The sequence below is a fragment of the Labeo rohita genome, chromosome 9 (genome assembly GCF_022985175.1).
Source record: "Labeo rohita strain BAU-BD-2019 chromosome 9, IGBB_LRoh.1.0, whole genome shotgun sequence".
NCBI lineage: Eukaryota > Metazoa > Chordata > Actinopteri > Cypriniformes > Cyprinidae > Labeo > Labeo rohita.
The window spans coordinates 11299537-11318996 of NC_066877.1; the positions used below are offsets into that span (position 1 = coordinate 11299537).

At 36.3% G+C, this 19460-nt stretch overlaps 1 protein-coding gene across 1 annotated transcript; it reads right to left on the bottom strand.

Annotated features, from left to right (window-relative positions):
• Positions 1-1299: 1299 nt before the first annotated feature.
• mpp4a (MAGUK p55 scaffold protein 4a) lies at positions 1300-18946 on the bottom strand. The gene is made up of 21 exons (XM_051118475.1): positions 18809-18946; positions 18200-18288; positions 17954-18081; positions 17746-17823; positions 14861-14944; positions 14643-14774; positions 9454-9535; positions 8879-8964; positions 8664-8735; positions 6243-6439; positions 6095-6153; positions 5230-5247; positions 5043-5081; positions 4632-4649; positions 4454-4501; positions 3340-3513; positions 3134-3214; positions 2850-2943; positions 2632-2740; positions 2409-2543; positions 1300-2272 (listed from the first exon to the last, which is right to left on the bottom strand). The coding sequence occupies exons 2-21, from the start codon at positions 18252-18254 to the stop codon at positions 2084-2086; spliced, it is 1878 nt and encodes a 625-aa protein (XP_050974432.1). The 5' UTR covers positions 18255-18288; positions 18809-18946; the 3' UTR covers positions 1300-2083.
• Positions 18947-19460: the final 514 nt, after the last annotated feature.

Genomic DNA, 19460 nt, shown 5'->3' on the forward strand with positions numbered 1-19460 from the left:
GGGGGGCAACTATACCGACTATACCGACAGGGAGTCTGCACGTGAAGCTAGGTGCAAACTCAAACCGGCGATTAAGTACCACGGAGCTACAACAGACAAGCGTGTCAGCCCGCGAGGAGAACAGGTAAATGACTTGAAAAGAGTCATTTAGAACACTTTGTTCCAGCTCTCTATGACGTCATATTAAGTCGTCCCGTTTGTTTATTTTTTTATAAATACGCAATGTCTCCAATTGAATGTACTCACCGTCACTGCTGACATAGTAGGCCATAAATACCAACATAAGTACCAAGAACACTTCCACACGTGGTGTCATAAGGGAATCATATTTAGCTAAGTAAATATATGGTGGGTTCTCAGGAGTTTCTTTTTATTAAAAGTATTACATTCCCTTTGTTTTTGTCACATTAAATTGTTTTTGTTTGTTTTACGATAAACATTTTTACTGCATCTCTTACCACGTTTTTGTTACTTTTCAAATGCTATTTATGCATATTTTACTCTTTACTCTTCAAACTTTCAACTATTTATTATTATTTTTATTATTTGTGATTTGCATTTTTTAATTTATTTATTTATTTTTTTGCTACAAATGATGAATGACTTGAAAACGTTAAATATTATTTCCAAGCATTTATATCGTCAGTAAAACAGCTCGTGAAGAGTCATGTAATGTGATTTACAACAATAATGAGCTTTGGGGCCGGGGCTGACTTATGCTACTGTTATATAATATGATACGAAAATATGTGAAATGCTTAATGAATGAGTAGATTCAAAAATGTTTTTAAGACGTGTTAAGATGTCATTGGTATGTTTTTAATGCAATAAATTAATGGTAACACTTTACAATAAGGTTCATTACATAATATTAGTCAACAAGAACTAAGAATTAACAATCTACAGCATTTATTAATCTTAGTTCATGTCAATTACAGCATTTACTAATGCATTATTAAAACCACAAGTTATGCTTGTTAACATTAGCTACTGCACTCTGAACTAACATGAACTGACAGTGAATGACTATTTTTATTAACATTAACAAAGATTAATAAATAGTGTAATAAATGTAATGTTCATTATTTGTTCATGTTAGTTAATGCATTAACTAATGTTAACAAATGAAACCTTATTGTAAAGTGTTACCAAATAAATAAATAAAAATAAAAAAATCCTCCATACTATAGTTATGAACATGAAAAAAATAGATTACAATTCAAGGCTTCTGATTATAAATAAATAAATCTATAATCTAAAACACCACGAAAGTTAATTTATTCAACCAAGCCATCAGTAAACTGTTATAGAAAGTTTATTAATACACATTTGATTGATTCTGAAAATGTAAAGATGGTTAAAAAAAATGAAGGAAAAAAAAAAATTAAATTGACTCTAAACATTCATGTCCAAATTTTCCAACCCCCAAAGTCAAATTTAGCAGAGAATCTTTTATTTTTTATAACCTTTAATAAATGTTGCCTCTGAGTGCTTGACTGAACAGTTTATTCCCCTTGATGATATTGTGTTTTTTCTTTAATGCCTTTAAAGTTTTTCAGGTAGGCCTACAACACATTTTATACTTATAAGGCTGTCAGCTGTGTCTCTAGGAACTTTTAGTGTCTTGGAAAACTTGTAAGCCATAGACTTCATAATGTAATAAAACAATTTCTTCTCTATTGCTTTTATGAGAGTTATTTTGACAAGGCAATATTTCAACTCAACTTATGCACAGGCTAAATATATATATAAATATCACATTATATATTGACATCATACATGCAGTTGATAGTCCTCGTTAGACATAAATTACATTTAACTTAAACACAAAACACTAGTGTAAACAGTTCAAATAACCCGAAATAGATCTATAGATCTCGTAAGACATCTAGTGAAGACTCTCAAGGCCTAAATTTGTGTTTATAGTATACAGTATGTACTATGTACTAGTATGTACCATGATAGTCCAAACGATTGATGTTGACCAGCAAAAGGGTTCACATGAAAGTTCATTTTCCCTAAACTACACCCAAAGGCCTTTGTTTAAAAAATTCCCTCGTTTGTTCTTATGCATTTCTGTGGGTCATGGATGATCAGGAGCAAACCAGCTGGTAGGAATCCACTGTGGCTCTTCTTGAGCATGTTGTATAGCCGTGAACAGATCCATGCATGAATCTTGCAGATCATCATTCACAATCACGCAGTCAAAGTACTGTCGATATTTGGCCTCCATAGTCCTGCTTGCTTCCTCAATCTCCTCAAAGTCCTTATCCTGAGAAAACCAATGGGAGAGTGTTACATGTCATAACCAGAATCCATAAACACACATCTTACTTATGTTCATAGCAGCTTAACAATCTATTATCAGAAACAAAAGCACCACAAGAAATATCAAATGCATTGCTTACATAAAAGTATCTCTTAATGTATCTATTGGCAAGAAAGTGCGGGTCTTTTCTTGTTTGCCTCATGCGTGCAGGGGACGGGGGCCGCACAAATATGATGTAGGGCTTCAGCTTCTTGTTTCTGACTAAATGAACGCACTGGAATAAACAGACACGTGCATATGCATCACTGTTTGCAACCAAACTTATAGGAAGTGTGGTTTTGATAACTATAAATGACACCTACATGAGGTTCAAGGTCAATAACACATATCTTTCCATTGTCCAAAACATCCTGGACCGAGTCTAAGCTGGTGCCGTACATGTGTCCATTATGCTCTCCATACTCGAGAAATCTTGATATAGTTAAAAACAAAAAAAACACCCCAAAGTAAGCTGAATCACAAAAACAGATTGTCAATTAAATATATTTTTGAAGTATTACAACATGAACATTAAGATTACTTGTGATTGACCACCATGTACGCAAACACTTCCTTGGTCACAAAGTGATATTCACGTCCATTCTTCTCACCCATTTTCTGGGAGCGTGTTGTGTCTGAAGCAAAACGAGAGACAAGTTGTAATATCACATTGTTTTGTTAATGTAAGAAGCTGTAAATGATTTCAGACAATTTGCTAACTTCAAATCACAGCCTCTCTTTAAAACCTAGCTCTCCAAACACAGTTTCAGTGCCTTGTTTGAAATACTTCTACAAAGACATGTTTTTTCACAATATACCACATACGAGATATTGGTCCCTGGTACGTATTAGGGTTGATTTTGATTAGCCTCCTGCGTAGTTCATTTACACCCACTCCTGATGGACCTGTGGAAAACATAGAAAAGGCTTTAATGGAAAAAAAAAAATAAATAAAATCAGCCAACGAGCCAAATGATAGTTATTGTCAGTTCGTGTATGGATGAGATAACTCTGCACACAGAGGAGCATACCAATAAGCACAATGAGACGGGGGGGATCGTCTATGTGGCGTTGGTAGTGGAGCACCTCTTCATAAAGGGTGGCTGAGGTGTTAAGGCAACTGCTGATGCCACAGGAATAACATGACCGCTTTCGTTTACTGTATGATTTCCTCCTCCAAAAACGCAGACTGTGACGGAACCCCGCTGATTTAAACAATCAAACAATAAACTTTTCATATACGTGTACGCTGCTGTTCAAAAGTTTGGGATCAGTAAGATTTTTTTGAATACGTTTCTTATGCTCATCAAGGCTGCGTTTATTTGTTTAAAAATACAGAAAAAAGTAATATTGTGAAATAACGTTTATCTATTTTAATATACATTAAAATCTAATTTATTTCTGTGATCAAAGCAGAATTTTCAGCATCATTACTCCAGTATTCAGTATCACATGATCCTTCAAAAGTCATTCTAATATGCTGATTTATTATCAATGTTGGAAACAGTTGTGCTGCAACTGTTATAATTTTTGGAAACTGTGATCATTTTTTCAGGATTCTTTGATGAATAAAAAGTTAAAAAGACAGCATTAGAAAATAGAAATATTTTCTAACAATATATATTACCATTCAAATGGGGTCAGTACATTTTTCTTCTTTCTTTTTTTGACAGAAATTAATACTTTTTATTCAGCAAGGGTATGTTAAAGATTATAAGATTTCTAATTTGAATAAATGCTGTTCTTTTACATTTTTTATTAATCAAAGAATCTTGAAAAAAGTATCACAGGATACACAGATGCATAGATGATTCTAACAATAAATCAGCACATCAGAATGATTTCTGAAGGATCATGTGACACTTAAGAATGGAGTAATGGCTTATGCTAATGGCTTGGCTTAATTCAGCTTTGCATCACAGGAATACATTTTATTTTAAAGTATATTAAATACAAACTATTGATTTATATTGTAATAACATTTTGCAATATTACTGTTTTTCCTGTATTGTTAATCAAATAAATGCAGCATAAGAGACTTCTTTAAAAACCTTACAAGGCTCACTGATCCCAAACTTGAACAGAAGTGTATATGTTCATACGAATGAAAATTGATCACTTAAATTTATCATTCAGTTTTCATACCTATATATAAGCCCTGCATGTGTTCACCATTTTCACCCTCCTCTGACACTGGACAAAACAAAGAGTTGATTAACAAAGACCATTGCCACAACAATTTAAAAACAAATCTTTAGATCAGCAAATCTACATGATTCTCTCATTCAATTAAAAGCTCTTTCCTCAGAAAAGACTTACCTACCGAACTCAAAATCTTCATCTGTAAGTACAAATAAATTAATTAAACACTGTTAAATTGTTTATACAACCCATACTATGGAAGCCTGTTTCCACAGTGGAATAAAACAACAAAAAAACAACTGTGACTCTTTACAATCTCACAGTTCTACCTTTTTTCTCAGAATTGTGAATTTATGTCTTGCAATTAAGAGTTTCTTTCTCAGAATTGAGATTTAAATGCAAAATTGTGAAACAAAACCTCAAAAAAAAAAAAAAAAAAAAAAAAAAAAAAAAATAGTGAGATGTCAACTCAAAATTTCTAAATATAAACAGAATTTCAGAAGTTGCTTTATTTTCAATGCAGAAATAGGCTTTCATATATTACCACAATAAAATTAAATAAATTAAGATATTAATACAGTGGGATAATCACCTGTTTCAATGCATTTGTTTTCATCTATCTCCTCTTCTCCTTCAGAACAAAGAAAGTTATACTCAACACTCGCCCAGTAAAATATATTAAATGTACACTTTAAATACACACTTTAATTATAAATTTAAACATTCTATAAACATAAACCAACACAAAAACATGTGGAAAGACAAAAAAAGATACATACCAACATCTGCTGCACTCACTTTAGATACCAAAGAAAAAGAAAATGGCAAAGAATTAGACTAGTGATAAATACAGTTTATATCCAACTTATTTTTCCTATAACAGTGGCCATTTGTAAATTTTTTTGGGTCTGGCTTCCAGTCTCATCCGTGTCCAGCTATTTTTAGCTGTACAAAACAGCTCATTTTGCTGCTTGCTATTGCGTATTAGTGTGTCTTACCATATTATTTTAATGTATTATCTTAATTATGAACACACTGGTTTGTAGTGCAAACAGTTTTACTGTTTACTGCACATTGTTATTCTTCTCATTACTTCCCTATAGCGACCAATGCACCAGAAGTCTTGTCCATAGGCTTACTTCCAGCATTCTAGAATAAGGTGGATATATTAATAATATTAATGCAACATTGTGGGTAATCAAATAAACAGGCTGTTTGCATTTAAAACATAATTTGTCATGAGCTTCAGGATTGTGGTTTAGTCTCATATAACAGTTTTACCTACATTATTACACTGAGCAAATCCATGCTGGATTGTACCTGAAATGTTAAGGGACCTGTTTAACAGGGACCTTGCAAACTTTAAATGCTTTAAATCCTCAGAAGGAAATACTAAAGAATCTGGTGTTTAGAAATAACATTATCTATCCTTTCACCTTAACGGTTGAGCGCAAGGTGGACAGGACTAGTCAGTCAGCCTTGAAGGAAGGACCATGCCAAGAACAGCTCACTTTCAAGCTTCTTTAAAGTAATTAGATCAGGGTAACAAGAGGGTAGGGTTAAGATGCTTATGATGCCAATCAACATCTTAAAGTGTGCACAGTAGTTCATACATCTGTGTGTATGTGTGTGTTATTAACGTACAGGGTGTGATGCAGGTGTGAGCCTGGTAAGGTTGTGACCACCACAGCTCCCTTTGCTTACTGCAAAACAAAGAAAATAAACATCAGTCTTGCTCAAAAATTGATCAATGATGTAATTTTGAAAGAACTTAGCATAATTCAAAACTGACTATCTGAACTGGTTAGTGGAAGGGATGAGGCCACAACACAATGAGGCACTGTGGAGTTTTCTAGCTTGCCACCATCGGATGTCCCTCTGGTCAACAATCTCCAGCAAGTCTCCTTTACTGAAGGCCATGCCTGCATCTGGGCAGGGGATCGCAGGGTCTTGCAAAGGACTGTAATCCACCATGGCTCTCACATACAGCTAATGGGAGACAGAGACAATTACTTAAAGGCATAGTTCACCCAAAAATTATAATTACCCTATGGTTTATTCACCCTCAAGACATAGGTCTATATGACTTCCTTCTTTCAGACAAATACAGTCAGAGTTATATTAAAAAATGTCCTGGCTCTTCCAAGCTTTATAATGGCAGTGAATGGGTGTTGATATTTTGAAGTCCAATAAAGTGCATCTATTCATCATAAAAAGTACTCCACATGACTCCAGGGAGTTAATAAAGGCTAGATGTGTTTTTCTAAGAAAAATATCCATATTTAAAACTTCATAAACTCTAATCTCTGTTGTACACGCATTCACAAAAAAGACTTATATCATATATTGGCTTATATCAAAATCCTCCAACATTTTTCTGTACAAATCTTTGTTTTGTACTTTTAATTTGTGATCTGTATTTTGTTTTGCTCTCTCCTCTGCACTTGCATGTTTGTCACTTCCGCGTTCATCACCATGTTTGCCTACATCCTGTGTTATCCGCTGAAACACCACTTTCTGGTGAATGTGCGCACAGCAGTTTTAGAGACTGTGGTTCATAAAGTTGTAAAAATGGATATTTTTTCTTATGCAACCACAACAATTCTTTACAGAAGGCCTTCATTAATCCCCCAGAACTGTGTGGAGTACTTTTTATGATGGATGAATGCACTTTATCGGACTTCAAAATCTCAACACCCATTCACTGCCATTATGGAAGCTTGGAAGAGCCAGGACAATTTTAAATATAACTCCTTCTGAAAGAAGAAAGTCATATACACCTAGGATGGCTTGAGGGTGAATAAATTATGGGATAATGTTCATTTTTGTGTGAACTACCCTTTTAACAATCACTTTTTTCTTTTATTCTCTTTCAGTTATTCTTTTAACACAAAAAAAGATATTCACTACATACAGTATTTAATAAATGCATTCATTTATTAAAGGAGAACTCCACTTCCAGAACAACAATTTACAAATAATTTACTTACCCCCTTGTCATCCAAGATGTTCATGTCTTTCTGTCTTTAGTCGTAAAGAAATTATGTTTTTTGGGGAAAACATTTTGGGATTTTTCTCCACGTAATGGACTTTATTGGTGCCCTGATTTTGATCTTCCAAAATGTAGTTTAAATGCAGCTTCAAAGGGCTCTAAACGATCCCAGCCGAGGAAGAAGGGTGGGTCTTATCTAGTGAAACAATCTGTTGTTTTTTTGAAAAATAAAAATTTGTATACTTTTTAAGCACAAAAGCACGTGTAGCACAGGCTCTGGGATGCGCGTCCACGATGCTACGAATTAGGGATGGGTCGTTCTTGAACGATTTGTTTGTTTTGAACGAATCTTTAATGTGACTCGGGAAGAACGAGTCGTCTCGGGGAGTGATTCGTTCAGTCGCTCATGCGCAACATCCTATTAGGTTCTGTATTGAAATTAGTTCACCTGTTTCGAGTCTTCGGGTTTTTAGAGTCGTTCATTTATCTTATGGGGCTGTCACGTGATGCTGATTTTGCTAAAATGGATGAAATGACTCAAAAAAAGATTTGTCCATTTTGCTGAACAAGACTCAAAGGTCTGACTCTGTAAAATTATCCGAACTTCCCATCACTACTACGAATCATGTGTAAGTTCATCATCTGTGTACTCCGGCTCAAAAAGGTAGAGTATGTCAAAAAACTTCATCTTATTTTCACCTACAACTTCAGAATCATCCGGCATCGTTGTGCCTTTTTGTTTGTAAACAGCGTTTGACTCACTTGCACTTTCTTAGTCTTTGCACATTCACTTTGTAAACACTTGGTCTGTAGTTCCATATGACCTTTGACTTGATTCAATAGTACGTAGCGTCGTGAACGCGCATCTCAGAGCCTGTGCTACACAAGCTTTTGTACTTAAAAAGTATAAAAAATTTTATTTTCCAAAAAAAAAATTAATGATTGTTTCGCTAGATAAGACCCTTCTTCCTCGGCCTGGATCGTTTAGAGCCCTTTGAAGTCCATTATATAGAGCAAAATCCTGAAATACTTTCCTCAAAAACCATAATTTCTTCATGACTGAAGACAGAAAGACATGAACATCTTGGATGACAAAGGAGTGAGTAAATTATTTGTGAACTGTTGTTCTGGAAGTGGACTTCTCCTTTAAATATATTTATTAAACAATAGTTTGCATAGTGGAGAGTTAATACTTTATTAAGATATTTACAGTGCACTTACAGCTGGTTGGCTGTTGGTAGGTTGTGGTGTATTAGGGATCACTTTAAAAAGAATATTTCCTTGAGATTGGACCTATAAAATGTGAGATAATGCATGAATGGATACAAATAATCATACAAGCAGGGAATGGCTTGAAAGTCTTAGATATTATGAAATGGGAAGAGAGTGGGAAAGGTTGTAAGAAACACAAAAATAGGTTTTAATCTTAAATTTACCAGCATCTGAATGACACGCTCGGGCTGCAGTCCCCGAACTTTCTGTCCATTCACTTCCACCAGCTTGTCGCCAGGATGAAGAAGTCCTACAAAGCCACACAAACACAAACACACATTGGAGGCAACTTTTTTTTGTCTATTATTAAAAAAAATATATGAAAATGATTACTTTCTCTTCCATTAATGTCTCAGAAATACACACTTCACCTGCAAAGTCTGCATGAAATCTCTGCATGAAATTTTCTAAATGCATGTTGTCAACCTTATTCTGAACGAATCATCCATGCATGTTTATAATTCTTATATGATTTCATAATTAATTTCTTCAGTGAAAGAACAGATATTTCTCTGGTCACGTATGCTGGACTTCTCCAGTCATTTAGTTTGCTTAAACCCCACCTCTTTCTTACAATCGACATCCAATCCAAAACCAATGGATAGAAGGAGATGCCCATCATACATTTTTTAACCCATTTTCTAACCCATTTTTCGATAACCTATTTCATTGGTGCGTACATCACAATTCAGAAAAAAAAATTGGTGCTATTTCCGTTTCATCTCAACAGGTTACTCACCACTGCGGTCTGCCAGTCCTCCACGTATCACCCTTGCAATAAAGATGTTCCCTGTTTTTTCATTCTTCCTAATAGTTGCCCCCTAAAAATAGGAAAACAGACAAGAATGGTCAACTAGACGGTTGTCCATTACAACATGGTGAGTCCCCCAGAAGATCTTGCTGCTGCACATGAGTGGAGGGAGGCTGTGGGTGTAATGGAGATCATGTTATGATGAAATATTAGGAGGACGGACACTGTGGTAATGAGATTGCGGAATCCGGTCATCTCAGAACAGAGATGACCAGAAACATGACTGACTTGACCTGAACTAAAAGTGTTACAGAGGTCAAAGAGGAACTTATGGGAAAGACACAAAGGGTTGATGAATGAGCTTCAGATGAAGAACGTAGAATGTAGAAGTGTTTTATTTGAAGGCAAGGAATTTTGATACTCTTAAACAATGTTAACAAGCAGCAATCAATGAATTGTTCCATGGATCTTGAGTATGGATGGGATGAACAAGAGATACATTAAGATCAAGTAATTGCCTGTTTGTCATGTAGTTCCATTGTAGCGAACGTCATCTCAGGATTCGGTAAAATCAAAACCAGCAATTTCAGCAAAGTGAGGAGAGAGAAGTGGGAACACAGTCACTCTTATTTCCTCATCTTCAACTTTTTCTTCTTGCTAGAGAGGCATGGTATTGTATTACAGTCACCGTTAGGAGTGGAGGCCGTCAAACTGTTTGATAGGGAAGTCTGTTTAGTTTTACTTCCTGGTGTTACCAGCCTGTTTCTGGTCTGGCATGATGAAGTCTTGTAGTAGTTGCATTGTGGTGCTACATAAGGCACATCCATGCTGCAGTTTAGAGAAGAGGAGGAAGAGGAGGAGGATGAAACACAAGGAGCGTTTCTGAAAGATTGCTTGGCTGACGCAACTGGCTGGCCAGGCAAGTTGGGTCCACTTGCCATTTTTGAAACGTGTTGGGGTCTGGAAGTCACTTCTGGAGATTTGCTGGCTATAATAAGACCCTGTAGTTTGTCCACCACTTTCACCAACAGACTCAAAGCCTGGGCGTTTTCTTCCACATTGTCTGTCATTTTCTCTGTTACCTCTGCCATCTTCTGCCTGAGATCTCTAGCATCGCTGGTGCTCTGGTCCATACTGCTGGCAACGGTATGAACGGTTGACCTCAGCTCATCCAGGCTGTGTTGCTTCGTGAACACCAGAGCTGGATGAGAAGAGCGGGTGGCATCTATGGAGTGGTGTCGCTGAAGTAGAGGGCTGGAGAGGGCTGTCTGGGAATGGAGGCCACATCCAAGTGGGCAGCATGAGCGTGGGTAGGCAAGAGATGAGGTGGTGCAAGCTGTGCATGTATGGTGTTGATCTTCCACTAGGGTTTCTACACCATCTGTACAGTTATCTTTAAGTTATGAAGGACAAAATAGTATAGATTAGTTTGGTTTCACAATTAAACACATCAAGGCCAGCAGTAAGTGTCTCTGTGATATGATGAGCCTTACCCATAACCACAGAGTCATAAACGGCTGGAGCTGAAAGGTTCAGACCTCCTCCCGAAAGATGGGCAGTTTGGCAGCAAAGGTCACAGCTCATGGTGGACTGATACCTGGGCAGTGAGTGCGGCTGTCCTGAGGGTATAGAGGACAGCAGAGCGGTGGAGGATGACGACAGACCGCCTGCAGACCCCAGGAGACTCTGTTCCACTGAGCCGAAACGCCTGGCTAAAGCCAGTTTCTCCACTGTGAGTCGCCTAAGGCTGTTCCAGTAACTGGGCTTTCCCTCTTTGACACACTTATAAGTGAGAAAACAGGATGAGAATGCTAACTAACAAATATTAGACCACGAAAAATCTTGGGATCTTACAAAATGGCAAAATAAGAGTTGAGCAAAAGCACATTCTGTTGCAATGACAAAATAAGCTGTGTCTTTATTAGGGTGGAACCAGATGTTGGCTAAAACCAGAAGTTAACTCCCTGAATGGGATTATTTTGAAACAACAACCTATTGGATATACATTATACTGCTTGTTATGCTTCTACCTTCCACAAAAGTAAATAAATAGACCAAAATATTGATTTGAGTTAAAGCTTCAGTGAAGAAAAACTAGCTTCAAGCCAAGACAAACAAACTAGATGCTACTCTTAAGTTCTTCAATAGCTTCACACTTGAGTCATATTGGTTTCATAGACTTACCATAGCATTGAAATTTTACATATGTTCATTAAAAACATCACTTTATCTTTGCGCTTGTTGGACAGTCAAATAAATATTTGGTAACACTTTATTTTACTGTGCCCTTGTTACACGTTACATTTAGTTGCATAATCACATGCAACTAACCTTATACCACAACCTTATCCTAACCCTAACCACATAATAAGCTCATGTAGTTAACTATTATTACTCAGTATTTAAATGTATAATTACACTGTAACAAGGACACCATTAAATAAGGCACAGCTAAATATTTTTACTATTATTTGTGACCTTGGACCACAAAGCCAGTCATAAGTTGCACGGGTAGCAATAGCCAAAAATACACTGTATGCTTCAAAATTATTGATTTTTCTTTTATGCCAAAAATCATTAATATTAAGTAAAGATCATGTTCCATGAAGATATTTTGTAAATTTCCTACCGTAAATATATCAAAATGTAATTTTTGATTATTAATATGCATTGCTAAGAACTTTATGTGGACAACTTTAAATTTTTTGCACCTTTAGATTGGAGATTTTCAAATAGTTGTATCTCAGCCAAATATTGTCCTATCCTAACAAACCATACATCAATGGAAAGTGTATTTATTCAGCTGCCAGTTTCCCAAAATTGACCCTTATGACTGGTTTTGTGATCCAGGGTTACATTTGGTAGAATTTGCACCCTTATGAGCTACATCTTTTTTAGAAAATGCCTGTCAACATACTTTTTCCAGTTACACTTTTAATTTAAGGTATCCTTGTTACAGTATAAGTATACATTTAAGTACTGAGTAATATTAACTGACAACTTATACAGGTGCATCTCAATAAATTAGAATGTCGTGGAAAAGTTCATTTATTTCAGTAATTCAACTCAAATTGTGAAACTCATGTATTAAATTCAATGCACACAGACTGAAGTAGTTTAAGTCTTTGGTTCTTTTAATTGTGATGACTTTGGCTTACATTTAACAAAAACCCACCAATTCACTATCTCAACAAATTAGAATATGGTGAGATGCCAATCAGCTAATCAACTCAAAACACCTGCAAAGGTTTCCTGAGCCTTCAAAATGGTCTCTCAGTTTGGTTCACTAGGCTACACAATCATGGGGAAGACTGCTGATCTGACAGTTGTCCAGAAGACACTCATTGACACCCTTCACAAAGAGGGTAAGCCACAATTATTCATTGCCAAAGAAGCTGGCTGTTCACAGAGTGCTGTATCCAAGCATGTTAACAGAAAGTTGAGTGAAAGCAAAAAGTGTGGAAGAAAAAGATGCACAACCAACCGAAAGAACCGCAGCCTTGAGAGGCTTGTCAAGCAAAAATCAATTCAAGAATTTGGGTGAACTTCACAAGGAATGGACTGAGGCTGGGGTCAAGGCATCAAGAGCCACCACACACAGACGGGTCAAGGAATTTGGCTACAATTGTCGTATTCCTTTTGTTAAGCCACTCCTGAACCACAGACAACGTCAGAGGCGTCTTACCTGGGTTAAGGAGAAGAAGAAATTGACTGTTGCCCAGTGGTCCAAAGTCCTCTTTTCAGATGAGATTACGTTTTGTATTTCATTTAGAAACCAAGGTCCTAGAGTCTGGAGGAAGGGTGGAGAAGCTCATAGCCCAAGTTGCTTGAAGTCCAGTGTTAAGTTTCCACAGTCTGTGATGATTTGGGGTGCAATGTCATCTGCTGGTGTTGGTCCACTGTGTTTTTTGAAAACCAAAGTCACTGCACCCGTTTACCAAGAAATTGTAGAGCACTTCATGCTTCCTTCAGCTGACCAGTTTTTTTAAAGATGCTGATTTCATTTTCCAGCAGAATTTGGCACCTGCCCACACCAATAGTTAAATGACCATGGTGTTGGTGTGCTTGACTGGCCAGCAAACTCACCAGACCTGAACCCCATAGAGAATCTATGGGGTATTGTCAAGAGGAAAATGAGAAACAAGAGACCAAAAAATGCAGATGAGCTGAAGGCCACTGTCAAAGAAACCTGGGCTTCCAACCACCTCAGCAGTGCCACAGACTGATCACCTCCATGCCACGCCGAATTAAGTAATTAAAGCAAAAGGAGCCCCTACCAAGTATTGAGTACATATACAGTAAATGAACATACTTTCCAGAAGGCCAACAATTCACTAAAATTAAAAAATGTATTGGTCTTATGAAGTATTCTGATTAGTTGAGATAGTGAATTGGTAGGTTTTTGTTAAATGTGAGCCAAAATCATCACAATTAAAAGAACCAAAGACTTAAACTACTTCAGTCTGTGTGCACTGAATGTATTTAATACGCGAGTTTCACAATCTGAGTTGAATTACAGAAATAAATGAACTTTTCCATGACATTCTAATTTATTGAGATGTACTTGTACTTACGCTAGGGGTAGGATTATGATTTGGTTTAGTTAGATGCATGTAATTATTTATAATGTATGGGACATAACATGGAGACTGTAAAATAAAGTGTTACTCTTTTTCATTTCACTGTAATATCTATCTAGGAATAAGCAGCATTGTAGTTTATAACACAGCATAAGAATGAACACAATGAAGTTTAAAATCAGTGGTATCATCTATTTTCTAAATGCTAAATTTTATTTTTAATTGCTAAATGTTAGTGGTCTAACAATTCATCCATGCATGTTTTATTATTTATTTTATCAAAATGTCATAAGCAGCATTGTGGATTAACACAGCACCGTGATCCTAACACACTGAAGTTTAAACTCAGCGGTAGGATCGGTGGGATTTGTATTTATGTACTAAAATAAGACTCAAACATCTGATTTCAATAGGATTTAAAACCCATTATTACGTAACCATACAGCTCTTACCATAGATGAGAAAAAATATTTAATGCCATATACCCTTTACATCATATTGCACTGTAGTGCAACGAGGGACATTTGAGTGGGATTACAGCTAAGCTGTTTACTAACATATCTGAAATTGCAGTGCTATTTATTATGTGATGCTCACCAGAGGCTGTTTATTCTTTACAAGGCAAACAATCCTGATGGCCTCCTCATTGTAAGGCAGGTTGTCAGGAAGGGGCGGCAGCACTGGACCGTAGTCCTTCTGGGCCACAGAATCATGAGCAGAGAGCAAAGCCTAGGGAAAAATACATAATAATAATACATTTAAATAAATGCACCATAATGAAATTGTTGTAGTAGTAATAACTGCAAGACTCTAACCTGTATATGAGGGTATTTCAGCAAAATATAAAGTTCTTGTGCCTCAGAGGAGGGAGCAGCCAGTCCTCGCACACTGGCCATAACCTGTGGAACAGCAGAAGAGTGTTGATGAAAAGAAAATAGAGGCTGACAAGATTACTTCACCTGGAAATGAAACCATTTTCATCATTTTCTCGCCCTTATGTATGACTTAAGAAGACATACTATAGTACTTATATCATCATTGGAATATACTCAGTGGTTTCACAATGAATCATACACTGACATAATCGGCCACTGTTATTATTGGCTAATGTCATTGCATGGGAAACAGTATCAACGCCCCCTCGCTATTGCATGTGGGTGTTTTGACAACATGATCCAAAAAACCCCCAGCCATTTCCAAAGCATTATGAAATCATTTACTTACTGTTTGTGATGCACCTGCAGTCAGATCTAGTTCTGCTTCATCTTTCAACAAACGTTTCTTTGTGAACTCTCCATAACACCGCCTCGTTTACAAAATAAAATGCTCTAATCAATCCTGTATATAAATATGGCATATATAGACATACTATCCACTTATTCCTTACGCTGGGATCTTTCTGATATCTGTACAGTGAGGCGAATGAGCTGTTTAAACCACACCTATTAAAGACCTATTATATGCCAAAAGATAAGGGCAATTTTGATTTCTCATGTCATGATCCCTTTAAGGTAAGTCAAACCGACTGCTTTAAATGAAGTTCACTTTTTAAACTTTACATTGTTTTAATGGTTTCATGCCTTAATACTAAATAAAATAAATAAATACGTTGTGGGCCTGAAATATAGCTAATCTGTACAAAACAAAATCAGTTAACCTATAGCTAGATGGATAGCAATAGCACAAACACACATGTAATTTATAGAGACTATGTAATTAATGTAATTACAGATGCTATCACTGTAATGTGGTGTATTGTTTAGCATTAAAGGAGAAGTCCACTTCCAGAACAAAAATTTACAGATAATGTACTCACCCCCTTGTCATCCAAGATGTTCATGTCTTTCTTTCTTCAGCCATAAAAAAATTATGTCTTTTGAGGGAAACATTTCAGGATTTTTCTCTGTATAATGGACTCGTATGGTGCCCCAATTTTGAACTTCCAAAGTGCAGTTTAAATGCGGCTTCAAACGATCCCAAATGCGGTTGTAAATGATCCCAGCCGAGGAAGAAGGGTCTTATCTAGCGTAACGATTGGTTATTTAATAAAAATAATACAATTTATATACTTTTTAATGTCAAATGCTCGTCTTGTCTTACTCTGCCTGAACTGTTTTTTCTGGTTCATGACAGTTAGGGTATGTGAAAAACTCCCATCTCATGTTCTCCCTCAACTTCAAAATCGCCCTATATCGCTGTTTTACCTTTTTCTTAAGGGTGTTTGATCTTTGTATGTTCACTGTGCAAAGACTGGGTCGGTACTTCTGCAGCGATGTAGGATGATTTTGAAATGATTTTTAAAGTTGAGGGAGAAAATACAATTGGAGTTTTTCGACATACCCAGTCTTGAGTCAGAATACACAGAGTTCAGGGAGAGCAAGACAAGAGGAGTGTTTGAGATGAAAAATTATTAAAAATTTTTAAATTAAAAGAACCGATCGTTTTGCTAGATAAGACCCTTCTTCCTCTGCTGGGATCGTTTACAACTGCATTTGGGATCGTTTAAAGCCGCATTGTAAACTGCATTTTGGAAGTTCAAAATCAGGGCACCATATCAGTCCATTAATCCTGAAATGTTTTCCACAAAAAACATAATTTCTTTACGGCTGAAGAAAAAAAAGACACAAACATCTTGGATGACAAGGGGGTGAGTGTTATCTGTAAATTTTTGTTCTGATAGTGGACTTCTCCTTTAATGTGCAAAAATACAAAATAACACTTAATTTCAATATTTAGCCTTCTTTAACAGTCTGAAGCAAAGCATGCTGGGAAAATTAAATCTGCTGATACTCAGTCTTTTGCAGTTCCGCTTAATCTAACCAGTTAGTGAGTGCATGTAACTTTTCTGGTTTAGTACAATGAACTTTCAGTATGCATAACATAAATTTTTCATTGATTAAATGTGACAGTTATATTATATTATATTATATTACATTATATTAATGACATGACAGTTTCATTTGATTGATGACTGACAGATAATAGGTTTTGACATCTCTGTGAAATAGTCCTTTTAAAGGGGTCAAGAACTGAGAAATCAAAAGTCCCCTGATCTTTTGACATATAAGAGGTCATTGTGCTATAAAAACATCCTGAAAATTTTAGAACTCAAATGTTTCTCGTTAGTCTAAAAATATCTTATGTTGAAGCCAATCTGCCAAAATGACAGCTTGTGAAATGTGCCACTCTCTGATGTAATAGTGTGGCTATATATCCTCCACCACCACATAAGATCAACACCTGCTTCTCTATCACTGCCTGTTTAGCCCTGCCCACTGATTCGTGCATACAGTGTAATTAACGAGAGGCTAATGTTCAAACAAGTCTTCTTTGTTTACTTAATTTTCCCACCAATTTGTTCACAAACAAAGCACAGTTCGATGCAGTTATTACAGATCATTTGATATACTGAGTATTTATGCATTTTTATCCTAAATCACACCAGTGTCTATCTGTGACGGATGTAGGCTGTCAAACATACACAACAGTTAGCCAATCAAAGCAGTGGGCATTTACTTCAGAGTCTACAATCCACCACGCCTACTCAAACAGAGCGTTCTGACGAGGGGGGTCAAAACAGGACAGAAAATAGCCTATTAGTTCTAATTTATGATAACATTATACGTGGACCTCAGAGAGCAGTACAAAATAATAAAAAAAGGCACTTCATGACCCCCAATAATAAAATGCATTGACTGACCTCCTGAGATAGTCTCGAGGAATAAGGCAGGTACGGGCTTGGGGCATCTTGACTGTGTTGCACCAGACACTCATACACCTACAGGAAATAACAAATCCTTTATGTGCAGACAGAGTCCAATGACCTGCCCTGCGATAATGTCAAGACTAGATATAGGAGAAATCTAGTGTAAAACATAGTCACGAGTGTATGAATGAGCATGGCTTACCCTGAGAAGAGAGTAAAGCCAAGGAGCACTGATGAGACTATACAGAAGATCAGCACCGTTGATATCTCTGTCTACGGACAGTCTCACTTCCTCTACCACTTCTGCCAAAATCTGAGCCAGACCTACATCTGAGAAAGAGAACAAGACTTTCAGAATTCTGTAGCATTTGACTTGATATTATAACACTGTGCATGTCAATGCAAATACACAGAACTCATTTAATCTACTGTGTGCAAAAAGATGTACCAGTGTCATCATGTCCAGGATGTGTCACTGGTTCCTCCTCCATTGATTGCCGCATGACAAACGTCTCTGTTCATTAGATCACTGCAGTCCTGTAAAACAAATAAATGTTGAAAGTACCAGGGCACAATCTGCATTTCGGCTGCAGAATTATAAATCATGATTTATGAGTGTAAATCTGGCAGGGCCAGGGCCATTTAGCTGATCACAATGTTTTAAAAAAATAAAATTATAATAGCTTTAACTTGTCGTTTTATTTAATTTAATTTTATGTTTCAAACTTCAATAAAACTGTAAAACTGAATATATAATAAAATATTCCTTTTATAATGAAAAATACACCTGCTTAATAAGAAACTTGTTTACTTTATTATTCTGGAGATATGTTATATATAACATAACATAATACAATAGTCAGTCAGAGTAATTTGTTATACAGGTCATTTACAACTGTATAATTAGAATATCTTAAATAGAAGTCATCTGGAAAAATAGGTTTAATCCATTTTAAGAATGAAATTACACATCGACTGTGATCTCTGTACTCTGTACTGTTACAAAAGCAGGTCAAGAGGCCGTCATGTGAAGATTAGATTACGATGCCGCACTTACCTCCTGCCGCTGTCTTGCTCCAGTTCACACTGACGCTTCTTCATCTTACGTTTAGAGCAGGTAGCTGTGGAGCATCTTGTCAGTTTAGCTTTATGTTAAGGTGATCTTCTGTTTCTGGCTTGTCATCATGCATGTGATTTTACTATAAAATGTCTCTGGAAATTCAGATTGTAATCCCTTTCTATCCCATTTAATCCTGCGAAGGGCCGGCCTCTCGGTGAGCACTTCCATAGGACCGCCTGCCACTCAAAGCTTCTTACCTCCTCCTGCTTTTAGAGCTCTATAGACACACTCACACTTACACAATACGGCCTTACTAACTTTACAGTTCAAATGGAAAATAAGACTCATAAAAAACAACACGTAAATCCAAAAGACTTTTCCTGACATTATTGTTACACAATAGACAAGGACAAAACATATCACAATGCATATAACATAACAACTGCAATCAAATGAATACACACTAAATAGATCATGCACTTTTTTTTTCAAGGAACACTTCATCCAAAAATTAAAATTTGCTGGAAGTGTATTTGCCCTCAGGCCAACCAAAATAAGGATAAGTTTATTTCTTCACCTGAATAGATTTGAAGAAATTTAACATTATGTGACTTGCTCACCAATGGATCCTCAGCAGCGAATGGGTGCC

Bases quoted from the DNA above. Each gene is read 5' to 3' on its own strand.
- mpp4a (XM_051118475.1), bottom strand. From the start codon at position 18,254: ATGCGGCAATCAATGGAGGAGGAACCAGTGACACATCCTGGACATGAT. The intron at 3,215-3,339 runs GTATGCTCCTCT...TGTTTTCCACAG, and splicing joins CCGTCTCATTGTGCTTATTG to GTCCATCAGGAGTGGGTGTA. The intron at 2,544-2,631 runs GTAGGTGTCATT...TGTTTATTCCAG, and splicing joins TTATTGACCTTGAACCTCAT to TGCGTTCATTTAGTCAGAAA.